This window comes from Falco punctatus (assembly GCF_963210335.1).
Source record: "Falco punctatus genome assembly, chromosome: 4".
In the NCBI taxonomy this organism is placed as follows: domain Eukaryota; kingdom Metazoa; phylum Chordata; class Aves; order Falconiformes; family Falconidae; genus Falco; species Falco punctatus.
This window is the reverse complement of record NC_137583.1, coordinates 31,306,632-31,332,718: the sequence shown is the minus strand read 5'-3', so window position 1 is coordinate 31,332,718 and position 26,087 is coordinate 31,306,632. Positions and strand designations below refer to the sequence as shown.

At 50.7% G+C, this 26,087-nt stretch overlaps 2 protein-coding genes across 3 annotated transcripts in view; both read right to left on the bottom strand.

Moving 5' to 3' along the window:
• LOC308061875 (uncharacterized protein) overlaps positions 1 to 2,496 on the bottom strand; it is a 94,257-nt gene extending 91,761 nt beyond the window's left edge. Inside the window, exon 1 of the mRNA XM_080382493.1 lies at positions 2,457 to 2,496. The gene's annotated coding sequence lies outside the window, so the exon portion shown is untranslated. The remainder of the gene's footprint in view (positions 1 to 2,456) is intronic.
• On the bottom strand, positions 1,046 to 26,087 carry MICALL2 (MICAL like 2). Of its 2 annotated transcripts, XM_080382376.1 has the most exons (17): positions 25,696 to 26,087; positions 19,339 to 19,387; positions 15,599 to 15,740; positions 13,022 to 13,182; positions 12,228 to 12,349; positions 11,207 to 11,878; positions 10,825 to 11,000; positions 9,895 to 9,970; positions 9,466 to 9,581; positions 8,814 to 8,963; positions 5,928 to 5,983; positions 5,301 to 5,424; positions 4,604 to 4,694; positions 4,165 to 4,238; positions 3,703 to 3,817; positions 2,676 to 2,722; positions 1,046 to 2,583 (listed from the first exon to the last, which is right to left on the bottom strand). In XM_080382376.1, the coding sequence occupies exons 1-17, from the start codon at positions 25,836 to 25,838 to the stop codon at positions 2,486 to 2,488; spliced, it is 2,412 nt and encodes an 803-aa protein (XP_080238502.1). In that variant the 5' UTR covers positions 25,839 to 26,087; the 3' UTR covers positions 1,046 to 2,485. The 2 variants fall into 2 exon arrangements, with proteins under 2 accessions (XP_080238502.1, XP_080238501.1); XM_080382375.1 differs by lacking the exon at positions 3,703 to 3,817.

Below are 26,087 nucleotides of genomic sequence, written 5' to 3'. Positions count from 1 at the left end.
TGCCTGCCCTCTGGAGCAGCTGGCTTTCTCACAAAAGCAAACCCTACAGCAGGTCAAACCATGCACTCATTGCCCCTGCAGGGCACCAGGGACTGCTGGTTAAGTCTGTGATCACATTCCTGCGTAGACCCATGTCCTGCCTGCCTTCAAGATGGGTGAAGGTTGAACTGCGCTGCAGAGGGAAGGATTGGATGAGTCTGGATGATGCTGCGCCCCCCCCCCCCCCCCCCCCAAATCCAGACTAAACTTCTTGAGGTTGGAGAATCTGAGCCTGAAAAGATGAAAGCCCAGCAATAATGACAGTCTGGGAGAGCTGGAGGAGGGGGACCCACTCTTGAGGAAGGGTATTTCTCTCCTTCAGCAGAGGTGCTTTCAGCTCCCTCCCTCTCGGCTGGCAGCCTACACAGACAGGTTTAATTCCAAGGCTGCTAATGCCCAGGTCTGGCAGAGAGGCCCTCCTCCTTCCCCTCAGGTTTACACACAGCCCCAGGAAAGAGTTTCCCGAGAAGCAGACCAGGAGGGCAAGGCACAGCACACCAGCCCCTGTGGTCAGCATGTCCCCCAAAACCAGCCTGTCTTCCCCTCCAGGCGAGCACAGGCCAACATGGAGCAAAGAGTGCGGTGACAGCGCTTCCATCAGTGTTTTACCTGATGGAACCATGGTCCAGCCACTTGGCTCACCAATGCCACAGCACAACTGTGGCAGAACAAGCCCTGCCTCTCGTCCTCTCCCCCCGACTGATGGCTAGGCTGGGATCCCACAAGGCTTGGAGACTGTGTAGTGCTAAAGCAGCAACGGGAAAAATGCACTTACCTGAGAGCCGGGGGAATTTACATGTAAATGAAATCACTGAAAAACCCCTTGGCGCTGCTGCCCTCCCAGGACCCACAGCTGGTCTGCAGCAAGCTCCAGGCAGGGGAGCCTCTCCATCACAGGTACTCCACTGCCTCTCACAGCTCCAGAGAGGGACCGTGAGTGCTCGCAGTGCCCTGGGCAGCCCACACCCGGTGACCCACATCCAAACTCGCACTGGGACTCTTGAGACTTGCTCCAGTGGTTCTTTATTGGACAAAAGCATATGCAGGTACAGGGTATCCCACCACACGGACACACATGGCACAGACCGTGGGCACCAGGAACCCCCTCGGTACCCCACCCAGCACACCCTGCAGGCTGCCTGGGACAGAGACCCCCGCTGCCACCTCGTGGGTAAGGGACGCATCGCCTCCGCTTTGCCATCGGGCACAGCGTGCAAGCCTCCGCCGTGCAGAATCCCAGGCCCTGCTGCAGAACAGGACTTGGAGAAACCTCAAAGTACTTGGCTTGGAGGGAGAAGGGAAGTCCACACACACCAGAGCTAGAGGCATCATGAACTGATCTGATCTTCCCCTGCCTGTCTCCATCCCTGCTCCCCAGGCTGACTGCAAAGAGAGGATGCTGCCACACAGGGCAGGTGTCTGGCTGCAGTCACTGGACTGAGGGAAGAGTAGGAAGACTCACTGCCACAGCCCAGGACCTGCTCGTGCTCTTCTGGTCTCACCAAGATGAATGGCAGCATTCCTTGAGGTTGCTGGCTACCCAGGGACAGAGCCTCAGGAACTGAAATATTGGTCTCATGCAGAAGACTCACGGGTGAGGCAAACCCATTAATTCCCTTCTGCTCCCAGTTAGCACCTGCTTGTTAAAAGAAGACTTCTGTTCATTTTCAGCAGGATAGGCCATAGACAATGAAAACCCTGCTTCACCGTGCAGTCAGAGAAATAAGGAAGCTACAAATCTCCCCCGTAGAGGGAATGAAGCAGTGAGCAACCCCTCATGGCTTTGAGAAACCAGCCTACAGCAGCTCCCCAAAGGAGGTCTGGAAACAGCACTATTGCTGAAACCACGCTGAGTCTACCCCACTGATACAGAGGTGGCTCTGCTCTCTGCCCCCCTCCAGCTGTGGGGCCTGCAGCTCCATTTTGCACTGGCACAATAAGGGGGATTCCGTCCATCTCTCTTCTCCATAGTACCCTCCCTCCCACCGCATCTCTGATCCTGGCCAAAGAGCCACAGCAAGCACAGGGAGGGAGGAAGGGAGGGAGAATGGCCCTTTCACAGACCAGCGTAGCGTCCTTGGTGCAGCCCTGGCTGACACAAGTGTGACAAGTGTGACGTGCAGTGCCATGCTTCTGCATTCAGGACTGTAATAACCCAAGCAGTGGACGGGCAAATTGAGCTCTGCCCTCCTGAGCTGCCAAGAAGGCTGAAGCCGGCTCCGAGCTATACCAAAATAAGGAAAAAAGTCTTAAAAGTCCATCTTCTGGGAAAGGTATCCTTGGCCCCCAAACCAGGGCCAGAAGGGATTCACACTGTCCCTTTGGTCTGCAAATATGCAGCCTCCATGTCAGGGAGCAGAGGAGCATCATCACAGTCCTGCACGACTCCAGGAAAGCAGAGCAAGGAAGGAACATACCTGTGATGGCCCTGCTGGGCAAAGGAACATCACTCCTGAGCTTTACTCTTATTTTTCTGCTTCCGTATTTTGGGCAAGTGGAACTTGTTCTTCTTTTTCTCTGGCTCCTGGCTCTCAAGAGATCCATCTGCAGAAGAGGGAGAAGACACAGAGCAGGTTGAGACCCGCCAGCCCCAGAGCCACCCAGTGCTGCTCCGTAAGAGTAGAAAGGGCCCTTACCCAACCTCTGGATCATGTCTGCCAACATCTGGTCCTCCTCTTGCTCTCTGTAACAGAACAGCATGGCATTAAAAAACTGTGCCGTCTTTCATGACAAGGTGGTAGATACCAAAACCCAGGCAAAGACTGCTGTTATTGCCCCAGTCAGAAATGACCAGCCTCCATAGCACACTCTGAGAAGGGTGTGGGGAAAACCAAAAGTTAGAGGAGCCCAAGAGATTAGCAAATGCCATCTGGCTCCCTTGAAAGCAAGGGCCTGTGCGGGGATTTCCAGACCGTGGCAGTACAGCGCTGCAGCAGGGAGGTCCTACCCCCAGCTGGCCTATGAATCATCCACGATAGGTTGTGAGGCCACACCAGACCCGAGGAGATGAATAAAGGTTGAAGACACCAGTAGCCTGAGGGGCTGTGGAGGTGCTCATGGAAATCAGGGACAAACACACTGCTATGTCCTTGGGTCTGGGCAAGGCCAGAGCCCAAAGCCTGGGCGTTACTGGAATCCTCAGCTGGCATCACTGCTCTGAGGTCAAGAAATGGAGGCTGCTCCCAGCAACAGGAGGCACAAATCCAGCTACTGGACGCAGCAGTCTTCCTTCGAACTTGGAGAGCATCCAACTCTCAACTAGAATTGCTCTTTCACTTGCTGCAGCAGACACACACATTCCTGGCTTCATGTTCCCAGAGTCCTCTTGCAGCTCCCGGACTGCCTCCATCCTGCCCACCTCCAGCCTCTCCCTCTCTTCCTCTGCCTTTGACATTTTCACAGCCCTTGTCCTCAGAGCAGCATTAGCTTGGGAGAAGCCCTGAACATGCCTGCAGTCCTGATCTCAGCTTTTAACAGCTGCCAAGGAAGCAATGGCAGCAGTATTTAGGACAAGATGGTTGGTGACAGGTCATCACCCACCTCTCGTGGAGCAGAAGTATGGACGACAGCCATTCATCCACCCCTATAGCCTGGTCTGTGGAGGAAGTACAAGGGAAATAATCCCTGGTGTTGGCTCATCTCCCACCATCTAAGGGCCCTCACCTGAGTCTGTCCTCATCCAGGCACTCCACAATATTATTCCGATCATTGACTGTGTTTAGGTATGATTCCAACAGCTCCTTCTCTCGTTCCTTCTCCCTGGGTGTCTTCAGTTCCTCTGCATAAGACAAGGGAAGCCCATCTCACCGCTACAGGCAAGTACCTCCCCACCGTGGCTCCTGCCTCCACCCTGCACCAGCAAGTCCCTCTCACAGGCCCAAATTTTAATATCCTCACACTCGGGAGCACATCTTACATCATCCCCTCAGAAAGCACATGTGAGTTGGACGTTAGAGGGAGTCTCCACCATACAGCTTGACAGCGCATTCCCCAGACACCCCGCAGTGAAACTGCAATCCCTAGCAGTGTCATTCAGATCTGAAGGACATCCCAGTGCTGGCACATAACGTGGAGGGCTCCACACAGCCTGGGGCCACCAGGACTCTCAGTGCAGCTGGTCCTTACCTGGCTTGCTCATGAGGTGTCGCAGCTCCACCTCAATGTTCCACTGCTGCTCCTCCAGCTTCTGCTGTTTCATCCTGGAAGGAACCACAGAACTGACAACTTACTGCCCCTCCATGCCCCAGGGCCAGATCCTTCTCATATCATGCCAAAGCCTCAGCTCCACATCACCTACCACACCACCCGGGCAGGGGCTGGTGGGTCAGTGGAAATCTTCCTCCATCACATTTGTGAAGTTTCCCTCCCCACAAGTTCATCAGTGCTCAAAGGCCCATCAGCTAATACCTCAGGATGCTGGCAGTTCTCCCAGAGATATCCTCAAGCCCTCCTCGTCCCACCAGCTGGCACATTATTTTTTTGGGTTGCCACTCCCTCTCCTTCACTGCTTACTGCTCACAGGTGAAGTGCACAAGCAGATGGGTGACTTTCTGGTTGTACTTACTTGTACATCAGCTCCGACTCCTGTCTGAGCAGCAGCTGTTTCTCATGGATCAGTTTGAACCATTCCACCATGAGGGCATCCTCAGACTCATCTGCAAAGGAGACAAAGGGCAAGGCTCCCTCAGAAGCTGCATCAGTTCAGACTCCCTGGCTCAAACACACAGGCACCTGAGGGACAGCCTAGGATAACTAAGCCGCACATTGAGCCACAGGCAAACTCAGGTGAAAACAGCTCATCTTCGGTACTCCTCGGTACAGAGGAAAGGATGCAGATCACTCCCTGCAGATTCAAAGAAGCTGCTCACAGATACTGTGCTACAGGGCACCCAGCTCATCTTCCATGTGGCCAGCTCAACCCTGCCATCCTGCACGAGCCCACAAAGCCCTGTGAAATTGGAGCCAACCATGATGCCCAGTCTGGCTTGGGATCCAGAAGCCAGATCAATAGCAGCCTTCCACTCCCAGAACTCCCTGATCCTCAGCCAAATAAACATAAGACCTTGCTCAAACAATAGATTAGGAAACAGCCAGAGAGGGTTCAAAATTCATAGGGCTTTATCTTGCTATACCAGGTATCTTTGACAACCTGGTGTCTCACATGTAGCGTGAGCTCCTGCAAATGGAGCTAAGAATGCCCAGGGGCAGCACGAGGCTCACACCTCCCCATTGTAACAGAGGTGGCCCCTGGTCTCCTTTACCTCCTTCACAACCACGCAGCTGCTTCTCCAGATCCACTCCTTTCAATTCCAGCTCATCCAGCTGCTTCTCGATGTCACACACCTTCTCCTGGATTTTCTCCTCAGGGAGGTAGTCCGGGTGCAGCTAGGAAAACAAATGTAGGACCAAATCAAGTTCAGTGCCTTTGGACTGCCTGCTGAGGTGACAGCCCCAGAGATGGGAAATGACACAAGGAGCCCAACTGCAGAGCCACGTCCTGGAAGGGCCAAGTCAGCAGCAGAGCAGAGCTGGCTGCTCACAGCACAGCAGTGGCCACTGCGACATTACAGCACTGTGATGTGTTCACTGTGAGTGACAACATCACCCACACTTGTCAATCCACAGACATTCTCCCTCCTTTGTTGGGGAATGCAATGTCTACTAGAATTTTGTCGGGCTCTGTCTTATACCAGCTTCTATTGTCCCCCTACATGGGAGATAACTGGCAGTCTCTCCATCTTGTCTATGCCCCAGAGCCTTTCACCCTTTTCCTGGGAATTCAAATAAAACCTCTCAATAAAACAAACCAAGATATATATGGGCAAGCACTCCAGCAGGACACCCAACAACCCCAGCCTCTTCCTCTTACACCTGGTTTCCAGCCATACCTTGGTTGGGGACACTGCTTCAGGGCTCTGGATGCTTTTTGGAACAGAGGGTTTAACTAGAAGGGAGGGGGAAAAAAATGAACAATCAAAATGCCACAACAAACTTAAAATAATTTTGTGGTGTGGGACAGTGCCTGCACCACCAGAGAACACAACAGGTCCCTGCCACGCAACAGAGGGCACTGAGGGCAACAGAGGGCACCGAGGACATTCATGCATCAGCATGCCTGACTATGGTGAGGGATGTGTCCTCAGGGAGCAGCACAGCCCAGTTTACTCCTTGTGGCTGGACACTCAGTTCCTTCCAGTCACAGTGTGCTGCTTTCACCCCCAGGACACAGGCAGTCACCTAACTCAGATGTGACTTTGGACCTTGCACCCAAGAATTTAGACTTCTATGTTCATTCATTATTTTGCTAAAACCCAAAGATATTTATTGAGGCAAAAGCCACCCCTTCTTAAGCTTCCAAACGACAGAACAGAAATACTGGGCTACTGTCACAGGAAACATCAAGATATACTTAAAAATGCCCCTCTAGTGTGCTTGTACAAAGAAGTATCAGTAAATACTGATGAAACAAAGATGGTCTAGGGGACCTTCATATAGGTCTCAAGAAACTAAGGTTCAATTCCTTCCACGAAACACTTCCTAGGTGAGAAGTCCCTTAGGCCCTGCTACACAGCACTGTTTAGGCCCTGGACACCTATTAAAATCAATCTTAAGCAATGTGTATTTGTTCCACTGTGCCTCAGCTTCCTCTGCCCAACTGTGCTGCAAGGATAACTACAGAAGAGTGTGAGGTATTTGGATACCCGAGGGGCTGGGCTGGATAATTACCACAGAGAGAGAACAGAGGCGTACGTGGATGATGTGATAAGGAAGGAAAACTCTAATTTCAAAAGAGCATGGCTGTAAGAAAGGCAGCAGCGGTGCAGGCTCAGCACACACAAGGAGAAAGACAGGACAGAGAGCCTAGGGGAGCCTCAAGAGAGTTTCTGGTAGTTGGTCCTGACTTGAGGAAGAGCTCAAGGACAGCTCGTTGGTCCTGACTTGAGGAAGAGCTCAAGGACAGCTCTCCAACTGCCCAGCCCTGCTCTATTGCATTTTCCAGGATGAGTGCCAGAGAAGAAGATGCTGGATGTATCAATCAGCTGTGCTGTCCCTGCACTGCTGGCCTCTGTCAGGGTACTCTTCCCTGTGGATGCTGCTGGTTTGCTGCCCTGTACATCACCTAGGACTCGCACTTCTCTTAAAGTTTTCTCCAAGAGGGACCTGACCTGCCATGAGCAGTTTGCTACCGCCAGAGCAACACCTCCCTCTCCCAGCTCAGCCCTGCATCTGCAGGCACCTTCCAGGTGATCCCTGCAGCACCTCTAACCAAGGCAGAAAGCTGCACCACTGGTCATGAGAAGACAAAGGTCACTGGAGGGGAACAGCTAGTAAAACGACTCTCCTGACCAGCCCAGGGTCTGATATCCCCTGATAGCCTCAAGTTCTGTCTTGACAGGCACAGGATGGGTTGGCTGCTTGCCTGCAAACTGGAAGTAGGACAGTTGGCAAGAAAATGCTGGAGCCTCCTTTCTCAACAGAAAACACTACCTAGGCCAAAAAAAATAATGAATGATCTACAGAAATGCTCACCATCCACAGCCCCACACAACACAGAGGATTGCAGGCAGGAATGGTAGCTGACTGTTCACGGCATCTGAGTGCTGAGGTAAAGACCTATACAGAGGAGCAACAAGTCTGTCCTTAATCCACAGCCAAGTGACAGCAGCGAGAGAACAGCCTTTCGGATGGCAGACTGGCACACATATGAAAAATGGAAGGAGGCTGCTGGGAAAGGTTCCCACAGTGGGCACTCCCCCACAGCAGTCATCAAGCTTTAGAAAGAAGGATGTAAACCCGGCTGGCCTCTCTTATCAGCTTGCTTTCTGGGAAAGACAGAATACTGAATCTTGCGGCTGAGACTGAGGAAAAAGGAGATGGAAAGTTTTGCAAAAACGATGGCAGTGGAGGCAGGCTAAACTTCTGAAATGGACAGCACAACTGAGGTTTGAATGCTCTGTAGCTGTTGAAGGCGCAGGCTAAGGACAGCGCTGGAGTCAGCTAACAAATACTAAAGCGTGAGGCTACCGAGCCGCCAAGACCCATGCTGCTTGCTCCAAGACAAACAGCTGAGCCCTGTTGTGAGGACCTTCCAATCCAAGCAGATAAGACAGATCTAGATGGGGTAAGGCAAGGGGAGAACAAACAAGCTGAGCAAACAGGACAGCAACAAACATCAGATCAGTTCCAGGAAATTTCATCTGTGTTGTGGTGGGTTACATAGGACCAAGGACAACTGGGCAAAGGAGAAGTACACAGTAAAGCTGTGGTTGAACATACAGGAGTAAGAAATTGGATTAAGGGTAGGGACAAACTAGTCAGAACTGATCAGGACATCTTTGAAAGTCCAAGAAGCAGCAGCCTTGGCTGCTGCTACCATGAGTCCCGCCAGCTGGAGTCTCTGGCTGACACTTCTCTGCATTCCTTTTATTTCCCAAAGCCACTCAGCTAGGGAGGAACAGAGACATCATCTAGATCCCAGTTCCCAAAATTAGGAGATGGTCCTCTTCATAGCTTTGAGTTTAAGGAATGACAGGGCAGTGACCTTAACAAATCCTAATTTTAACTTCTTCCCTTCCCACTGAATTCTCTGGCCTGGCTGGTTCCTCCAACCTGGCTAATAAGAATTAATAACAGTTTCCCCCCCCTCCCCCATGACAACAGCCACAGGCTTAGCCACAGAAAACTTGGGGACGCATCTCCCATACTGACCACTCAGGCTGTTCCCTGACAGTGCAGAGAGGAGAGGGCCTTTGAGCAGGCAGAAGAGACCTTACATGTGGTAGTGCTTTTCTTCAGCTGGTTGCCCTCTTCTTCCTTCTTGGCAGAGCCTCCAGGGTCTTCAGAGACTTGCTTTGAATTCTGACAGCTCCTGATAAGATCTGAACTGGGTATCAGCTTCTTTTTCATGACTCCAACAGATGAAGCTGGGTTAAGAAGCACAGACAGGTTTTGTGTAAGAAATTTCAACCCTCATCTCATAAAAATCCCTTCACTGCCCAGCATCTCTGGCATTCACCACTAACCACTTTCATTTCTAGTCCTAGTTCTCTTCCCTTGATGACAGCGAGGGGCACAAGCCCCCACTTGAAACAGGGAGAAACCACTGATTACAAAGCCAGAGCAGGAAAGAAGGGTGAAGGATAAGAACAAGTTTCTCACCGTTACACATTTATGCAAGAGAGCATAAGCAAAATCTTGCTAGTGTCTTGCAGAAGAAGGGCACCCTGTGAGGACCGAGTCCCTCTCCTTGGGGAAGGATGGCTCTCCAAATACAGGCACCACAGGGCCAAAGCAGGTGCAGAGAGCAAAAATCCCTGAAAGTGAGGCACAACCTCCTCCAACATGCTCCTTACACGTGCCTTGCAGCACTAACGCCTGTCCCCTGCCTGACTAGCAAAATGAAGGCAAAACTTATATCCTTCATACCAGAGTCCTGCTTTGCTGATGGGACAACTAATGGACTTGGCTTTGTCTCCTTGTGTGCTGGGCTCCCTGTTCCCACCTGGGAGTTATCAGTAGGTTTCTTAGAGCCACTTTGGTCTCTGCAAAGAAGAAAGACAAAGGTAGGAAACCACCCTTCTTGCAGAACGGAACAGTTCTGGACATCCTGGGCTGGATCTCCATATGGGATGGTCACATCTTTCTAATCAGAGTCCAGCAATTTGAAATACACTTTCCCTCCCCGGAAATGAAAGCCTTTGCCTTTTCCATCAAAATTCTGAAAACAGAAGCATTAAAACACAGGAGCTTTACCCTCCTATGTGCACACAGACCTGCAGCAACAAACACGGGTGCAAGCATAGTCATCATCCCCATTCATTTGTTAAGGAGACCCCTTGGCTCCAAGACACTCACTTGCTGGTTACAGGCTTCAACAGAGATCTCCAGTCTGATGGGCTCTCAGACTTGTCTTCACCAACATTCATGCTTCCTAAAGAAAGGAACATAGCAAGAAAAGATCAGTTCCAATAAAGAGCAACAAGCCAGATTTGAGTCTCAGGAGGGTCTTAGGAGATAAGCCATGCACTGGGGCAGATACTATGATGTTATTGCAGAAAACCAGCACCAGTTCAACACGTTTAATGTGGACAGATTCACATACAATAGGTAGTAAATAACCTTGGTGGCATTTTTGTCCCTTTCAGTTAAAATGCTTTAAAATCTATGCAGCTACAGAAACACAGCTGCACTGTAAATGAACAGGCACTTTCAACAACAATATAACACAAACAGCTAAGATCTCAGAGACCAAAGGATGGGGCAGGAAGGGGGAGAGACGAAAAAAAAAATTGCAAACTGCAGATAGATACTGCTTCTGACCCAAGAAAAGGCCATCTGGAAGTGGCTGAGACACAGAGTACCCTCAGAACATCATCCCTTTGCTTACTGCTTAGCCACCACGGTGGAAGCTCTGTTCAAAACAGACCAGGAGGTTGGGTAAGCCCCAACTGCAATCACAAAATCATCCTGAAGTTCTGGCAAGGCCTCCCATCTGGGAAAGTCTACCTAAGCCTCTGAAATCCACCACAATCCCAGTGTTTGATGACAGTATAACTTCAAATACCTGGAGATCCTCAGAGAAGAAAAACTCACCATGCTAGAGGAAGCAACTGCACAGGGACAGATGGAGGTGTGTTGAGCCCCAGAACTCAGAAAACCCTTATGTGGCGGTACAGACAGAAAGTATAGGAGTCACTGACACATTCATTGTACTGGTCCAAGAGAAAGGCATAAAGCTGGCATGCTGTGTCCAGGCAGAGCTGTATGTGAATCAGTCATCCTCACCTTTGATGCCTTTTGACTCTAGCTTGTGCACAGAGTCAACAGGTTTCCTGGAAGCCTGGCTCTTGGGCAGAGGGTTTGTAATCTTTTCCTGTTTTGGTGCTGTGTAGTCTGTTTTGCTGGACTGTGCTTTTGGAGCTGGGCTCTGCCACTGAGAACTGCTGGGAGAAAACTTGCCACTGCAAAAAAGGAACAACCTAGTTAGTCTGTTTGAAAAGAACAGACCATTTTATCAGCCTCTGTTCCAAAGACCCGGACGAGTTCCTCTGCCTGTCTTTAAATTTCAGCCACAAAAGCAATCAGGCAAAAGGGATGAACTGGGACTTCTCCAAGTTATCCCAAGGATCTTCTTGGGAGTAAAAAGGGAAAGAGAAATAGTCCTCACCTGCTGGATGCTGAGGAGCCTATGGAACTGAGCCCTCCTGGCCTGTTTGGAGAGGTGTTTGATCCAGCCAGAGCCTGTATAATATGGTTACGTGCCTGATCCTTCTCAGCATTCACTGCACTAACCTCAACAGTGGTTCTGGCAGGGGCAGTTTTACCAGGGCCATGAGAAGAAGGGACTTGGTTTTTAGTGTCAGAGGTTTTATTGCTGGAGGACTCCAACGACCGAAAAAAGTTTTCTCGGGCTTGCTGTGTTTTTGTTGTGGAGGTTGTCCAAAGAGGTCCTGATGGGGAATCTTCACGGTGATCTGTTTTATTCCCCAATGGGGTACCTTTGCAGTCATCTGATTTATTTACAGCTGAAGAGGACCACGGAGTATTGACACTTTTGAAGCCAGAGCTTCCAGAAGATGAAACAGATGGCTTGGTTGAATTAGCAAGGCCTTCCTGGCTGGGTTTCTTCAACACCTGCTCTGGTTTCTTGGGTTCTGCTGCTTTCTGGAACGCCCTGGCAGCAGTAGGGGCTGGGGTACTCTCAGGTTTGTTCCTGGTGCTGCAGAGACCAGAGATCTGGACACTGCCTGGCTGCTGGTGGCTAGTACAGATGAACGTACCGGGCTCAGGCCCAGCTTTGTAGCTTCCAGGAAGAAGCACGTTCCAACATTCCCTGCACCTGTGGATACAAAAGTCTCAGAAAACATCCTCCATAGCACTGGGAGGCCATTGACACACAGCTGAGAGTGCAGGCACAATTCCACTGCCAGCACAGGGAGGGTGAAGGTACAAGACTGGCAGTGAACAGATGCCACACGCACATTCCTCAGGCACCAAAACGGGAGCTGTGGACAGCACAGCCTGAAGTAGGAAAGCTGTGGATGAAAACAGACCTGTGCAAAGAGTTTCCCCGATGCACAGGTCAAGAGCAGGCCCAGGTTGCTTCCACCCTCTCCCTCCAGCCCCAAAGGAGCCAGGCTGCCTCTCTGTGACCCACAGGCCTGCGCCCCCCCTCAGAAGAGCCATACCTGAAGCAGTTTCTGTGATAGAGCTTCCCATCGACCAAGCAGCGCTGCACCAGGTGCACATGGTTCCCGCAGATCCCGCAGCTGCTGCTAGGGATATTCCCGCTCTCTGCCAGGACACCTTTCTGCGGGGAGAAGCAGCGGGTGAGCGGGCAGCAGCGTGGCCCTGCATACAGCTACGGATCTCCCAGGTGGGCGAGCGTTCGGCATGCACAGCCGCTTGGCTAGGACACAGACATGATACCCAAAATCCCTGCTCCTGCTAACCCCTTGTTCGTACAGACTGGAACAGCCCTTGGGAGGACAGAGGAAGAGAGACTTGTTCCCACAAATCCAGAGGACCAGGGTGTTTTGTCTACCTGTGGGAAACCGAAGCGCAAAGACTTCTGATTTGAATTAGCTGGGAAAAGGGCCTTACCCTTTTGAGAAAAGCTTCCCTTCCTCCATGCTGTTTCCATCCCTACTCTGCTTTCAAACTGTTTCCAAGAATTTAATTAGTGTGTTCTAGCAAAACCAATACATTCTGCTCAAAATCTCCATCCCCAAGATCTAGGAACAGCGTAAGTCCTAAGACACCCATGTCCTGTTCACCACTAGATGAGTCCCAGCTGCCTAAAGTCTTTCCAATGACTTGCACCTGAATATGTGCAGTAGCCAGACCTCTGGATTAAATCCCCCATGGTGAGCAGAAAATTTAGAGATTAAGTCCTTACCACCAGTAGCCTTGAACTAGCCTAATACTCTAGCTCACTCAACAGGTTTAAGGCATGAAGAACACCCCAAAACACATTTCTTACTGGGGTGACTGGGGAGGCTTCTTTTGGCTTAGCTCTGGCTGGTGGGTGGGCAGGGGGCAGTTTTGGTGGCATCGGCTTAGGAGGCTCTGAAACAGCTTTCTTCCCAAGAGGCTGCTCCTGAGGTTCAGAGGAAGGACGCTTGATTCCAGCCATGCCTCCAACTGGAAGAAAGAAGGAAAGATTTTAAGGGAACATAAGGAAAAGCCATGGGCTTAGGAGTAATTCACAGCATAAGAAGACCAGAAGACCCAGAGGTACCTGATGGATAACATGCAAAGCACACAAGGAAACACAGGCTTCCTTCACAAGCAGTTCTGTAACGCATTGAGGGGCAAGAGGAACGAGTGACTTTTACCAACATTCAGCTGAAACTGCTGATTTTTTTTCTTCTCAGGGAATTCCACGGGGGTGAATGAAAAAGTGGAAAAACACAAACCACCATCCATCAGTGGTGTGAACAAGACCTTGGGTTTTTACCTGGCCCACAGTTTGGCTGGAAGCGATCACCACTGAAACAGGCACCACTGTCAGGTATTACAGCTGAAGTTTGCTTTGTTCAGGTTGCTCTGCTCCAGACCTCCTACACACCCTGAACCTTCCCTGCTGTGGGTATCCACTCCACATCCCAGCTGGGACTCTCACAGAGTAAACAGGCTTGTCAAATGCAGAAATGACCGCTAAAAAGGGTAACTGTACAACGGCAAGGACTTGGAGGTGCCATGGTGGTGCTGATGTGGAAACCAAGATTTGCCACGAGAAGAATGCAAATGCCCAGTCCTCTTTTCTTTGCAGACAAAAGACAACCTTCTAAATTCGTAACAAGCAGAGAAAAGAGAATGTCCAACACACTTCAGTTGAGCAAGGAGTGATGCCCCATGCGCTGGAAGTGCAAGGAGACTTCCCTAGGAAATAACGCTTCATGCAACAGTTTTTACAAAGACCCCTCATCCGTCTCACAGGGGTGTTATTTTTGCACCACTTCCTACTCTGAATGAGATGTCTCTGTGTTCCTTGTGAGATATTTGAGCCACAGCTTCACTTTAAGAGCAACCAATTATATGACCACCCATCTGAAAAGAAATTATACCCTTCTCAGTAAATACAGAGAGAAAGCCCAGTTCCCAGCAGCCTTCGCCTAAGAAAGCTAGCTATCCAAATAAACACCCAGGGCTCTTTCACTGCAGTGACCAGTGGCCTGGTGACAGCCACCCCAGCAAATGTTCTAGACTCAGGCTGCCCCCTCACTTCCCACTTGTGCCATTTATTGAATTCCCAAAGCCCAGCACAAAGACGGGTGGCTTCAGCTCTACTCTTCTGTACATGCATGACCTCAATAAAATATTGGGGGCTCATCCTCTCTGGCCTCCTGTGTCCTGCTGGAGCCCATTTGGAGGACATAAATATGGTATTAGGAGTCTGCTTGGTGTCAGAGGGCACATTACTAGCTGGGCTCGTTTTCAGACACGCATAATCACCCCTCAGCAACAGGAGTGCAACTAGAACATGTTGTGGGACACTGGAGAGTATAAAAATGTGCTGTGCTTGATGACATGGTAGGCAAGATGCTGGAGGGGGGAGGGGGTAAAGACCCCAAACTGACCCAGATTCCCACCACTTGGCATAAACGTGATGGAATTTGACTTCAATCAGAACGGCTGTAAAACAAGAAATAAAAGATGAAGAAGGGGGAGGGAAGAGGTTGTGGAGGGAGAGAAAAAGCATGCTTAAATGTGTAAAGAGGCGGAGAACAGGGAAGAGTTTAGACATTAAAGACAGCTCTCAGAGTGAATTGTGCTTTCTTTCCAAGATGTAGGACATCTTTAATTCATATCTGTCTTCTCCATCTAGATTCACCTTAACCAGTTAAGGCATCCATGTCCCACTTTCTAAAGTGTCCTCCAGAGGAACCTGTGAAATCGGTTTATGGTATTATTTCATTTTGTATGAGCTTAAAGCCAAATATAAACCAAGTCTACAATAATGCTCCTGTGAGCCCAGATAAACTCTCCAGTACATGAATATAATGCCTTGGCAGCTCCGTGGCCTGTTTTATGTTTGAAAGCATTGCTGTAAGTATTATGCCAGTTAAGAGGGGTCATTTTCTTCTGCTTCCTTGTATCAGTACTGCTGTGCTGGACAAGCCCTACCATCAGTGCTGCTCCACTGGCATAGCCTCATGGACAAGCTCAGCCTTATTAGACTCTGTGTTCTTACCAGCCCTCTGGTGTGGCAAAGACTGAAGCAGGGATGTAGGTGCTTGAGAACGAAAAGTTGAGGTGGGGACTATGGAGGGGAACCTTCAGTGCTCCTGTCTGGCTGCAGCGTAAGAAAATTTAGATTGTATTTTAAATTTTAAGTCACTAGTTTTAAAGAGAAAGCACAGCCCTGTGGCCTTCCAAAAGCGTTGGTGCTACTGTAGGCAGATGGGTAAAGAGTTTAGATCCCCCACTGAAACAGTTCTGGTATCAAAAGGCCTCTGTGCAGTCTATTTTGTTTTTCAAAGCTTGTGAGGAGGCAAGGGACAGCACAAAATTAAGCCCCCATCCTTCCCACCCCTCCAAGAAATACGGTACTTACTAGGAGACCGTCCATGGAAGTAGTTATAATACTGGGAAACATAGGTGAGGATGCTCAACCTGTCTGGTACCCTCAGAGCAACCATATCCTCTGCATCCAGCAAGGCTGGGATCCCCAGCTCCTCCTCTGCCACTCGAAATGCCTAGAGAAGGAAGGAAAAAAAAACACAACTGGGGTGGGGGTGGGGGGTGTCTTGTCCAGCCCAGGCAGCAGAACTGTTCTTCATCAGAAGTAAGAAACTCCACTGCAAACAGCCCCACTTGAATAATAACTCTACTGGGGAACAGCTGCACCAGTTTAACTCCTACATCGTACGGCCGTTACAGGAACCAACGGACTCATGGCTTCCAGCCACTGCATTGAGAAATTCAGGCAGGGAGCCCAAAATCTGGCCTGGCAAGCTGGCCATAGCTCACTGCACAGAACTCACCTGGGCTTCCCCTGCTCTTCCTCAAGCCTGCCTCTATCTGGAGTTGCACAGCTGCAGAACGAGGCCTGGCAGAAGGGGATGTGTCAGTCCAGGCTGGCAGACTTGTTTCCAGGCTTCCAGCCCAACCTGGAGCACTCCCCGATCAATGGTGTGCTGGTGGGCGCTTGCAGGCAGCTTTCTATCTCCGAGTGCTGTGCAAATATTAAAGCTTCCTGCCTGCTACTGCCTGCTCTTCCCCATCTGAAAAAGGGGAAATCTTGGACTGCAGGAGGGAGCTCTCTCTCCCAGACTAGAGAGGGGGAAGAGGGGAATGATGCAGAAGAATTCCTGATACCTAGCTCCCCTTCCAGCTTAACCATTTCCATGATGCCTAACATGTATTTGGGGCAAATACTCCCCGCTGTGGTGCCCTCTGCTTTGAAACTGCAAGATCAAAGTCAGGTAAGGGAGGGACAAGCTATTTTCTTTTGCCTTTGAACAAGAGCCTTTACTAGAGGACAAAAAACCCTGCAACATCCATAAAGCAACTTTGCCCTTGCTCAACTCGGTGTAGGGCTTTTACCGAGGACTTCTCCAGCCCTCTTCCTTCCTGGCTTATAGGAAAAAACCCTTTCCCTCCCCCTTTGGAACATTCCCTTTGAAATGCCAACACAGCAAAAGAAAACAGTACTTGCAGGACCAGAGGCACAAGGAAGGCTACTGCTGAAGCCCAGAGTGAAAGGGTTAAAGAAAGACTTAACATTATAAAACTCTCCGCATCTGACCTTTGGCACAGACATACAACAGTGTTGGTGTACAAGCCAACCATTCCTGCTTAGAAGAAACAAACAACCACTATTTTTCAGCAAGATAATTACCATTTTTTTCCACTGGGTATCCCAGTAAAAATGTAACTGAGCTGACATTAAAAACGCTTTCAGCCAGTTACTTCTGGCTGTGTCAGCCAGCTGCCAGCCCAGCCTGGCACTCGCTTGTCTCGTAACCTGGTGCTTAATATATTCTTTGGAGTGTTCCCCATTGCACTGGCTCCACAACTGGTCTGACCAGTGTTTTTTTGCTGGACATTCTTGGTGTGCAGTCTAGCAGGAACACAGGTCATGCCACCTCCTGCCAGGGTGAGACCACTGCACCAGGCACAGAACAAGCGTGAGGGGCTGCCTGGACCCACAGAGGAGGATGCTCTATGCACACCGCTGGTTTGGCCAGAACCAGGTGGCCAATGCAGACAGCAGCATTAGGATGCAGCATCCCCTGTGCCTACAGTACCCTTGTGTTCCTGGGAGCTGTGCTTGCCTGGAGATCCAACAAGATCACCATCTAACATGGCCCACTTGCCCTTCTCCTCTACCTGCGTGCCCACGTTGGCCTTTAAAGAAGCAACATGTTATTTCTGCATGACATTTTTCATCAGTGCTGCTCCAAGTGCTGTACAAAGGAGGTAAATGCTGCTGCTCCCATTTTGCATAGAGGAGGCAAAGTGATACGCTCGAGGCTATCCGAGCCAGCCAGGCACAGCTTTCCTCTGACACAGGCCACCGCTGTATCTGTTACACTGTGCCACCATCAATCAGCACTGTAAGAACTGCATCCCAGGCCTGTAGAAACCTTTCTCCTCTTTTTGTATTTTTAAAATCTTTAGCAAAAAAAAAATGCCACCAACCAAATTTTTTCTAGGGTTTGGGGTTATTTTTTTTGGCACTTGAGAAATGACACATTCTTCCTTGGCAGAAGACCTTATATAGCAAATTGCAGCTCAAACAAGTATTTTTTTTTTAGTTGAGTAATACAGCCGCTGAAAATAAGTTATTGAATAGTGAGGTATCAAGGAGGGTCTGAACCATAGCCGAGGAACAGTGCTGGGAGATATCAGACCCACTCGTATCCCAAGGGCAGCCAGAGCAAGAAAGTGTAGGAGCCAGGATGGAGAGCAGCCCAAAGGGGGAAGCCAGCCCAAGAGCCCACGGGGAGCTGGAGGGGTTGACCCCACGCATGGCAGAGCCAAGGCAGCAGGACACTGGCAGTGAGAGGGTGACACAGACAATGCAGCCTACAGCAGGTGGAATAAGGAAGAGAGCAAAATAACAGACATAAAAGAAACTAAGAAGGTGGGGGGGTGAAGCAAAGACAGGCTGTGACAAAGGAGGGGAGCAACCCTTTTTATGAGACACACAAAGGAGCTTTTCATTAATAAAAGCAGCGGAGGCAGCTCATACAGCTCATTTCCCAGAGACAAGCAAAGCTGCCAGCAGAGCAGACACCACCAGCCCGCTGGGGAAGGAGCCACACTCAGGGCTACACAGCGCTCTGGCCAGGACAACTGTCCGTAGCGAAGAGGCCCCGATGCCTGCCAAACGCCAAACCTCAAGGGCAAAAATGGTTGGTCTGAATCTCACCTAGAGGAGAGGAACATGCAGGGCTGAACCCCAGAGAGTGTGAATAACTGCGCACATGTTGCAGCCCCAGCATGGGGAGAGGGGGGTCCATTGCAGGCACCGTGAACATGGCCAGGGCTGAAGCGGGGGCAAGTTTAGCTCTGCTGGAGGCAAGGACCACCTCAGATGGCTCACTGCATCAGAGGATGTTATTCCTCCAGCCAGACAAGAGTAAGCTGCTGTGGTTCGTTCACATCCCGAGCTCCTGCCAAGCAGCCATGAAGCTGTGTGGAGTGATGCCAAGGGGAAGAGAAGCGTTTAAATCTCTTTGTGAGGGAGAGGGAGGAAAAAAATCCTTCCTTGAAGCACTAAGCCCATGCTTGAATCCAGTGCAGGAAGGGGTTGACCTGCCCAATTTCTACTTTCTTCACAGAGAGAACAAGAGAAACCCAAATCTCATCTTGGAGTGAAGTGTCCAGACAGGATGAGATTTTAGGATGTTTCCACCTTCCAGCAGCCTTCACCCCTGCACCTGGAACAAGCAGAAGTAGGGGGAGACTCCCTGCACTTCCCCTCCCACACCAGCTATCTCTCAGCTCCTGCTCCATCCCTTGGGAGCATCACATACTCAACATGTCCATGTCCATGTTCTGACCTCCAGCATCTCTGTCCAAATTCCTGCTGCCACAGGACACGTTGGACACAGGCACCACTGTGCGGCCAGCAAAGAAGCGTGAACAGCCTGAGGGTGCTTTAAAGCAGCCAGCAAGCCTGGATATTGCCATTCAAATCGGAAAGTTGGATACATGCAAAATAAGGCAAAGGATTTGAATATGACACTCAGCACACTGCATCTGCAGGGTTTCTGCTGCTAAACCACATAAGGAAGGTGCCCGCTCACAAACTAGACCAAAAGTAAAACATTAATAGTCACTTACCAACTTGTTGTTCTCATACACATTTTCTTTACTGAGGGAGTTGAAGTTTCTGAAATACAGAAAGAAGAGAAAAATCTCAGGTTGGTGATGTAGAGCAAGCTGCTTCACTTCCAGCTTCTTCAACCTCTCTGAGCCTCAGCAGTTGGGGAGACAGAGCACCTCCTCCCACCCTGCCTTCTCAGAGATGCTCTGGAGGGAGCAGCGTGGCAGATCCCATCCCAGTCACAGACCTGCTGTTCCTCCCAGGACAAAGACGTGCAGGAGACTCAGCAGGCACAGACATCTGCCCACAGCCAGCACAACACATTTTTGGCACATCTACCCTTGCAGTGCTGACTCCCACAACCTCCCATGGACAGGACGTGCTGATGCGAAGACATCCCGTGCAGATTCAGGGGGTTTGCTGAGACTGCCAGGAGCAACCTCTAACTCATGGGGCAGGGTTTTTTCCCCCCTAAAAAGCCTTGTTCCTCTCCCACCTCAAAAAGACACACTGATGCCTGCCAGCCAGATTTGCAACACTCTCTCCCTGGAAGTACTTTCCAAAGTCACATCCATGCTCTTTTCCCATCTTGCAAGTTGTCTCCACAAAGACAGGCCTCAGCCCCAAGGAGGTGTGGATACCTCAGACGCCGCATGTATCGCACACTCCTCCAGCACACCCATATCCCCTGATCTCAAAAGCTGCTAGTTCCACCAGCACACAAGTTCTGGTTTCAAATCCTCTTTTCTCCTCTGGCAGAGCTCCATAAAACCACCACCAGGAATCTGCCTGGGAAATACCTCTGCCCACAACACAATACTGCGGCTGATAACACCGAAGTTGCCTGTGGAAACCTTATTCTTTCCCTGGGGCTGTGACTTTTGATTTGTAATCAGAACCAATAACTGAAAAGGAAGAGACAATTGCTGTTTGCAGTTACAAGCCAAAGTCAACAATCCTTCTTCCTTTCTGCTGTCCTCCCTCTTCCCAGATTTGCTCTTGCCCCTCTCTCTGGTCCAACCCAGATGCCACCTCTCCCTGCACCGTCCTGGGAACTCAGAAACCGGGACCTGGCGGGACAGGCAAGAAAGCACAAGAAAGCAGGGGGGAGGGGGAGTTCGTGCTGTTGAAAGTAGAGCGGCAACACAGCATGCTACCTCACCCGCAGCAGAGCATGTCCCTCATTTAGGAAACGGTCACTGTCAGTTTTGTTTTAAAGTGACTGCCAGTTGCTAAACTGGGAATACAAAACTGACTGTTGGCTAGCAGCCCTGCCCTCCCAACAGGCAAGCAGGCAGGCTCAATTCCTTTCCGATAACCCAGTTTCACTTTACAATCCTTGTACCTGCTGGCATAAAGCTAAGTGCAAGACTGATATCAGAGAGGGAATTCTCACTGATGAACAGAAAAGGCTACGGCACTAACCGCATTTCTGTACATAGTACCTTCATAACCACTATGGGCCTACCCTTGCTAGCCAGTTCCTCACCTCCGAGAGGAGCTGGGATAACGCTGTGAAAGCCAGGGCAAAGCTGGCTTACAGTGACCTATTCATGAGAGAAACACATGATCTGTATCGCAGCCGGGGAACTTTTTCCATGACTTGTAAAAGCAAGGAGCAAGCCAGGTTCTTTATCTACTTAGTAGAAAACGCGGAGCATCACATTATGAACAAGAGCGGGGGCTTCATACAGGTTTGTCCATCATGCCACAGACCATGCCTCCTCCCTGCTTCCCACATCCGGTATTGCTGTGTGGGATAAGGAGAGAACAAACAGCAGGTAAGACCCAAAGGTCAAACTCCCCCAGGAAGCATGTAAAGAAGAGGCACATCCCACCTCTAAATCATATACTCTCTCCTGTGCAAAATCAAAGGGACTTGCTGAGGTTTTTCTTCAAGCAGTGCTCCTGCCCAGAGACTTCCCTTCCCTGAGACAATGGATTAAAAAGAGCAACAAAAATAGTCACATGCCAAAAAAGTTTCAGTGAAACAATAGATACAATCATTCTGGCTTGCGTCAGGCAAGAAAATCAGCTTTTTTTAAGCGCCAGCTGAAGGATGTGATTGCAGCACTCTGCCTCACTCCTGCTTCTGCTCCCAAATAGTCTCTGTAGCAGGGAAACGCAGGAATACACCTGCAAGAGCAAAGGGGAGCTCCAGCTTCCCGTATGCTGGCATGCAAGACATATCATACTGGAGTTACTTATTCATGGTCAGTCAGTGGCCTTCAGCCGTGCTGAACGCTGTTTGCTGTGGCAGCATGCGTGCCGCTTCACACTGCGTGGCACGTAACAGACACCTAGAAACCCAGATCTCTTGATGATGAATGTCTGAAATCCCCTTCTGTTCCCCGAAGCAGTGAGCAAACAGCCAGGTTACTTGGAGCTTTTGAGAGCCTCCTGCCCTCTCAGCATCACTCCATCCCTGGCTAGTCAGATGAACTGCTTACACATATTTCTTTTGGAAATTGATCTTGCTGGTGCATCTCCTATCTTGGAGTATCAAAGCTCTCTGGACCAATGTAATCCTAAGAAAGCAACACTAATACAAACGGAGAAGTAGGAGTTCTCCGCTGAGAAAACACAGGCAACTGAATTAATTGGAAGAGGTGAGAAATATAAATCTGACCCAAGAGAGGGCCTCCAGTGTTGGAAACAAATCAGAGTGGAGTTCACTAGTACAGGAATGGAAGTGAAGTTTTTAACTCCCAAAAAAATCATTTTAGCTAAAAGGGGCCAAGCATTTCTCATGTCCACAAATCTCCGTGACCACCCACTGCTCCAGCTGCACAGACCCAGCGCTCGCAAAGCATGCCACAGTCCTTTGTAAGCACACGTACTTCCACAGGAGGAATCTCTGCTGCTGCTACAAGTACTAACTTGGTTGGAAACTTGACCTTGGAGCAGACTGAGCAGGAAAGATCAAGAGCCATGAAGTACCAAACAGGCTTCTGCTTCTCAGCACTTTGGTACTATTTTCTCTATAGACAATAAGATATGCAGCCAAAAAGATTGCTGAAAAAGCCTGATGCAGCCTTTACCAGCTCACAGTCCTTGAACAGAGAGGGTTTAAATCAGCATGCTCTTCTGGGAGCAGGACCTTTCAGCTGTGTTCTTTTTGGAGTTGCAAACAACCTGGGGAAGGGGGATCAGGGCTGGGAATCCCAGGTGGAAGATGTCCCCCATGCACTCATCCTCCTCTCAGCAATGCCTGCTCCCCCTGCTCTGGTCTTGCTGGCGCGCTGCATGCTGGGGGTCACTAACAACAGATAAGACTCCTTGACCCTAGAACCATCCTCCCCTCACGCCTGTCACACAAACCACAGCCCCACAGAGGCCAAGCAAACAGCAGCTCTGCTTCATCCCAGCCTTTTACTAAGGAGATGAAGACTGTGGGCAACCCATCTTCAGCATGCCCAAGGCCCTCCCTGTCCGTATTGGTTGGTGACTGTTGGCCTCATCCTGCAGCGCTGAGCTGACAGCACCTCAGGAAATGCTGCTGGAGGAATGGGCGCCTGCTAGTGCTCAGCTGCCAAGGGGGATTTCACAACCAGTCAATTCCCAGAACACCGAGCTGAACACCAGCTTGCAGTCTGGGAAAGAGCAAGATCCTGGACGAAGAGAAGGAGCTTAATCAAAACCTTTCCTCGACATCTGGCATCAATATCTGAGCGAGCGTGCACAGCTCCCCTGCTTTTTCTAACTCACTTATCAAGCCAAGGCCACTAAAACTGTGGTCGGAGCTTGCACAGCCTTCACCATCACACACAGCAGCTGCTGACCTCAGCCTCCCACCACCCACCACGCTGCTGTGAGGCTTCACTTCACGTCCCTCTGATGAGAGGAGCCTCAGGGCCCCGCTGCAATCATCCCAGAAAATAGGCTGGGACCTGCCTGACACAGCATGCGTGCCTGGCTGGGGCTGGCTAAGAACCACTCTTCAGCTGGGACAAAAGCGAAATGAATTTCCATGGTAATTCAGTATGCGTCTCCACTCCCCCAAAACATCCTTGGGTGAGTGGGAAGTGAGTGGAAAATGCATTTCTAATTTTACACAGCCTGCCCTGTTCGCTGATAACATACAAACCAACAACAGCCAAGTTTGAGAGAAGTTATCATATTTTCCTTATGTTTTCCAGCAAGAAAGCAGGAAGGGGAAAGAGACTCCCACCAGCCCGTCCTCTGAGCCACATACCCCATAAGAGAAGCCTGTGATTATGACCATGTTTTGTAATTGCTTGAGGTTTTCCTGGGAATTTCTCAGGCTCCTGCAAAGAGAAAGCCCCTGCACTCCTCAGCCCAAGAATGTCATTTGTGTAAACCAAGATGGAAAACACACTGTTGCAAAACTCTGATGCCGTGACTGAACCGTGTTCTGCAAGCGATTGATATAGCAGAGCTGCTGCAAACACACTAAGCGCTCTGAACACCAATTATCCTTTTTTAGTTTTATTTTCAGTATGATGCTTTCAATCTTCAACTAGGATCTTTGCTCGAAGCAAGGGGAGGAGCTCAGGATAAAGCACTTCAAGCCCCTGGGAAGCAGGAGTCACAACCACCAGTGCACCCAGCCACATTTCTCTGCCAGTGGCTCTAGCATTCCCGACACTCAGATAAGTTTTTACAGATTGATGAAGAATCTGAAAAGTATCCAGCCCCAGGATCCGACACATGACACTCAGCAGCCCTAGCCACCAACCACTTGAAAGCGTAATTTCCTTCCAGGAGGACTTTGCCCAGCCAAGGATGCACCAGGTACTTTCCTGCATTACACCACTGACACTCATGAAGGAGGTCGCTGATAAAAGCTTCTCTTACTTTAACCTTCAGGCAGTCTTTGCTGAGCTGGTCCAAGTCAGAAAGTGCTTCTGTAAGGTTCTGAATAAAGTCAGGCAGAATTTCCATCGTAAAAGAAAATGAATGGGAGCAGAGAGATACCACAAGGAACACCTTCCCTCTTCAGCACAGGAGAAGTTATTTAAAATACGTCTATCCACAACCCTCAATGCACAGTTCAAGGATTATAAACGACCCACTAAACTGGTCAACAGAATTATTCCAGCTCTCCAGTGGCAAAGCCCCTGTGTACACTCATGCCAGTTGCAGATGGCCAGGAAGCAGTTACAATCCCTCCACGAGCACTTTTTGGACACGTCAACCTTTCAGCCCTACTTTTTGTGTTTTTGGGACTGTGAATAAAAGGAAGGAAAGGAAATATCTGGAGTTTACATGGAGATAACAGCATGTCAGGAAGCTGTAGACAGCAACACCATGGTGACTACCCAAGCACTGGGGACTACAGAGAAAGCGTGCCTGAAGCTCCTGCACTAACTTCCCGCTGCCCAAGAAGCTGCCCAAGCCTGCTTCTGCCTCTTCCAAGTTTCAGAACAACAGAAAATAGAGGGCAGGAGAAGATCTTCTCCTTAGTTTCCACCAGGAGCGAGATACCTATAAAAAGAGATCTCTGCACATGAACCCAAGCAGCAGGCTCTCCCGGGAACATGAGGAAAAAGGCAGAATTCAAGGAACAGGAGGAAAACTGCAGTACAGAAAACCCAGTGTGGTCCTCTACCAGCTGGACACACCTGGCTGGGAGAGACCTCACGCTTAAACCAGTGCTCCTAGGCAATCTTTGTGCTGCTCCCTTCCCTTGACCTCCCCCCATCAACACCCCCCTCTCCAAAGTCCAAAGAGACCAGAAATAAAAAAACCCACCACCTGGGAAGCAGATCTACATCCCCCTGTGGGAATTCACCTTCCCAGATGTCAACGTTTGGGCAGGGACAAGTCAAAACCCAGAGGGTGCCAGCAAGGGGTGGAAAGCGCTTTGCCTCCCACAGACAGAGCTCTAGATGGGGAAAACGAGAGATGTGCAGGAATCCAGCGGCTGCCAGGCCCTGCCCTTCTATTATATTTTGTTTAAATAGCCCTCGCCTACCGAGGAGAGCCTAGCCTAAGCAAACACCGACAGCAAAGAAGGAAACCAGTGTCTGAACTTGTTTTGCAATGGAAAGGGCGCATTTAAAACACCAATAATTCAGCCACAGAGGGAAAAAAGGAAAAATATAGGGGGGAAAAAGGCTGGCCGGCAGCAAGAGTGTGTTGCTTGGAGATTTCCAGCATGGGTGCTGGCACTGCTCCTGGTGCCAGCTGCCGGCCCACAGCACCGGGAGATGCTGTGAGCGAGGAGGAGCAGGGGGGAGCTGGGCGTCTGCTGGGGGTGCTCAAGGCAAGGCAGGGGCCTGGGGACCGGGGTCTGCAGGGGCACGGCGGGCTGCCCGCAGCCCAGCGAGAGGGTCCCAGGCCCAGCGGGCCCACAGCCCCCTGCCCCGGCAGCCCCCGCCCCGGCCTCGACGCCCGGTGAGGGTACTCACATGAGGTCGGGCCGGTGCCGGTGGAGGATGGCGCAGAAGGCGAGGCCGTCGCGGAAGGAGGTGGTCATGTTGGTGATGCTGACACCGCGGTAGCCCTCGCACTGCTGCTTGCACCACAGCTGCAGGTTCTGGATGGCCGCCATGGCCCCGCGGGCCGGCCCGGCAGGGCAGGAGGCGCCCGGCCCAGCCCGGCCCCGCCGCAGGCTGCCGGTGTGTGGCGGCCGCGGCGGGCAGCGGGGCGGGCGGAGGGGCGGGCGGGGGGCGGGCGGCGGCGGCCCCGCAGGGCCTCGCTCCGCCTCGCCCGGGGCCGAGCCTGGCGGGGGCGTGTAGGGGGGCAATAGGGGCTGTGAGGGGGCAGCGGCAGCGCCGGGGCGGGGGGGTGCGAGGCGGCA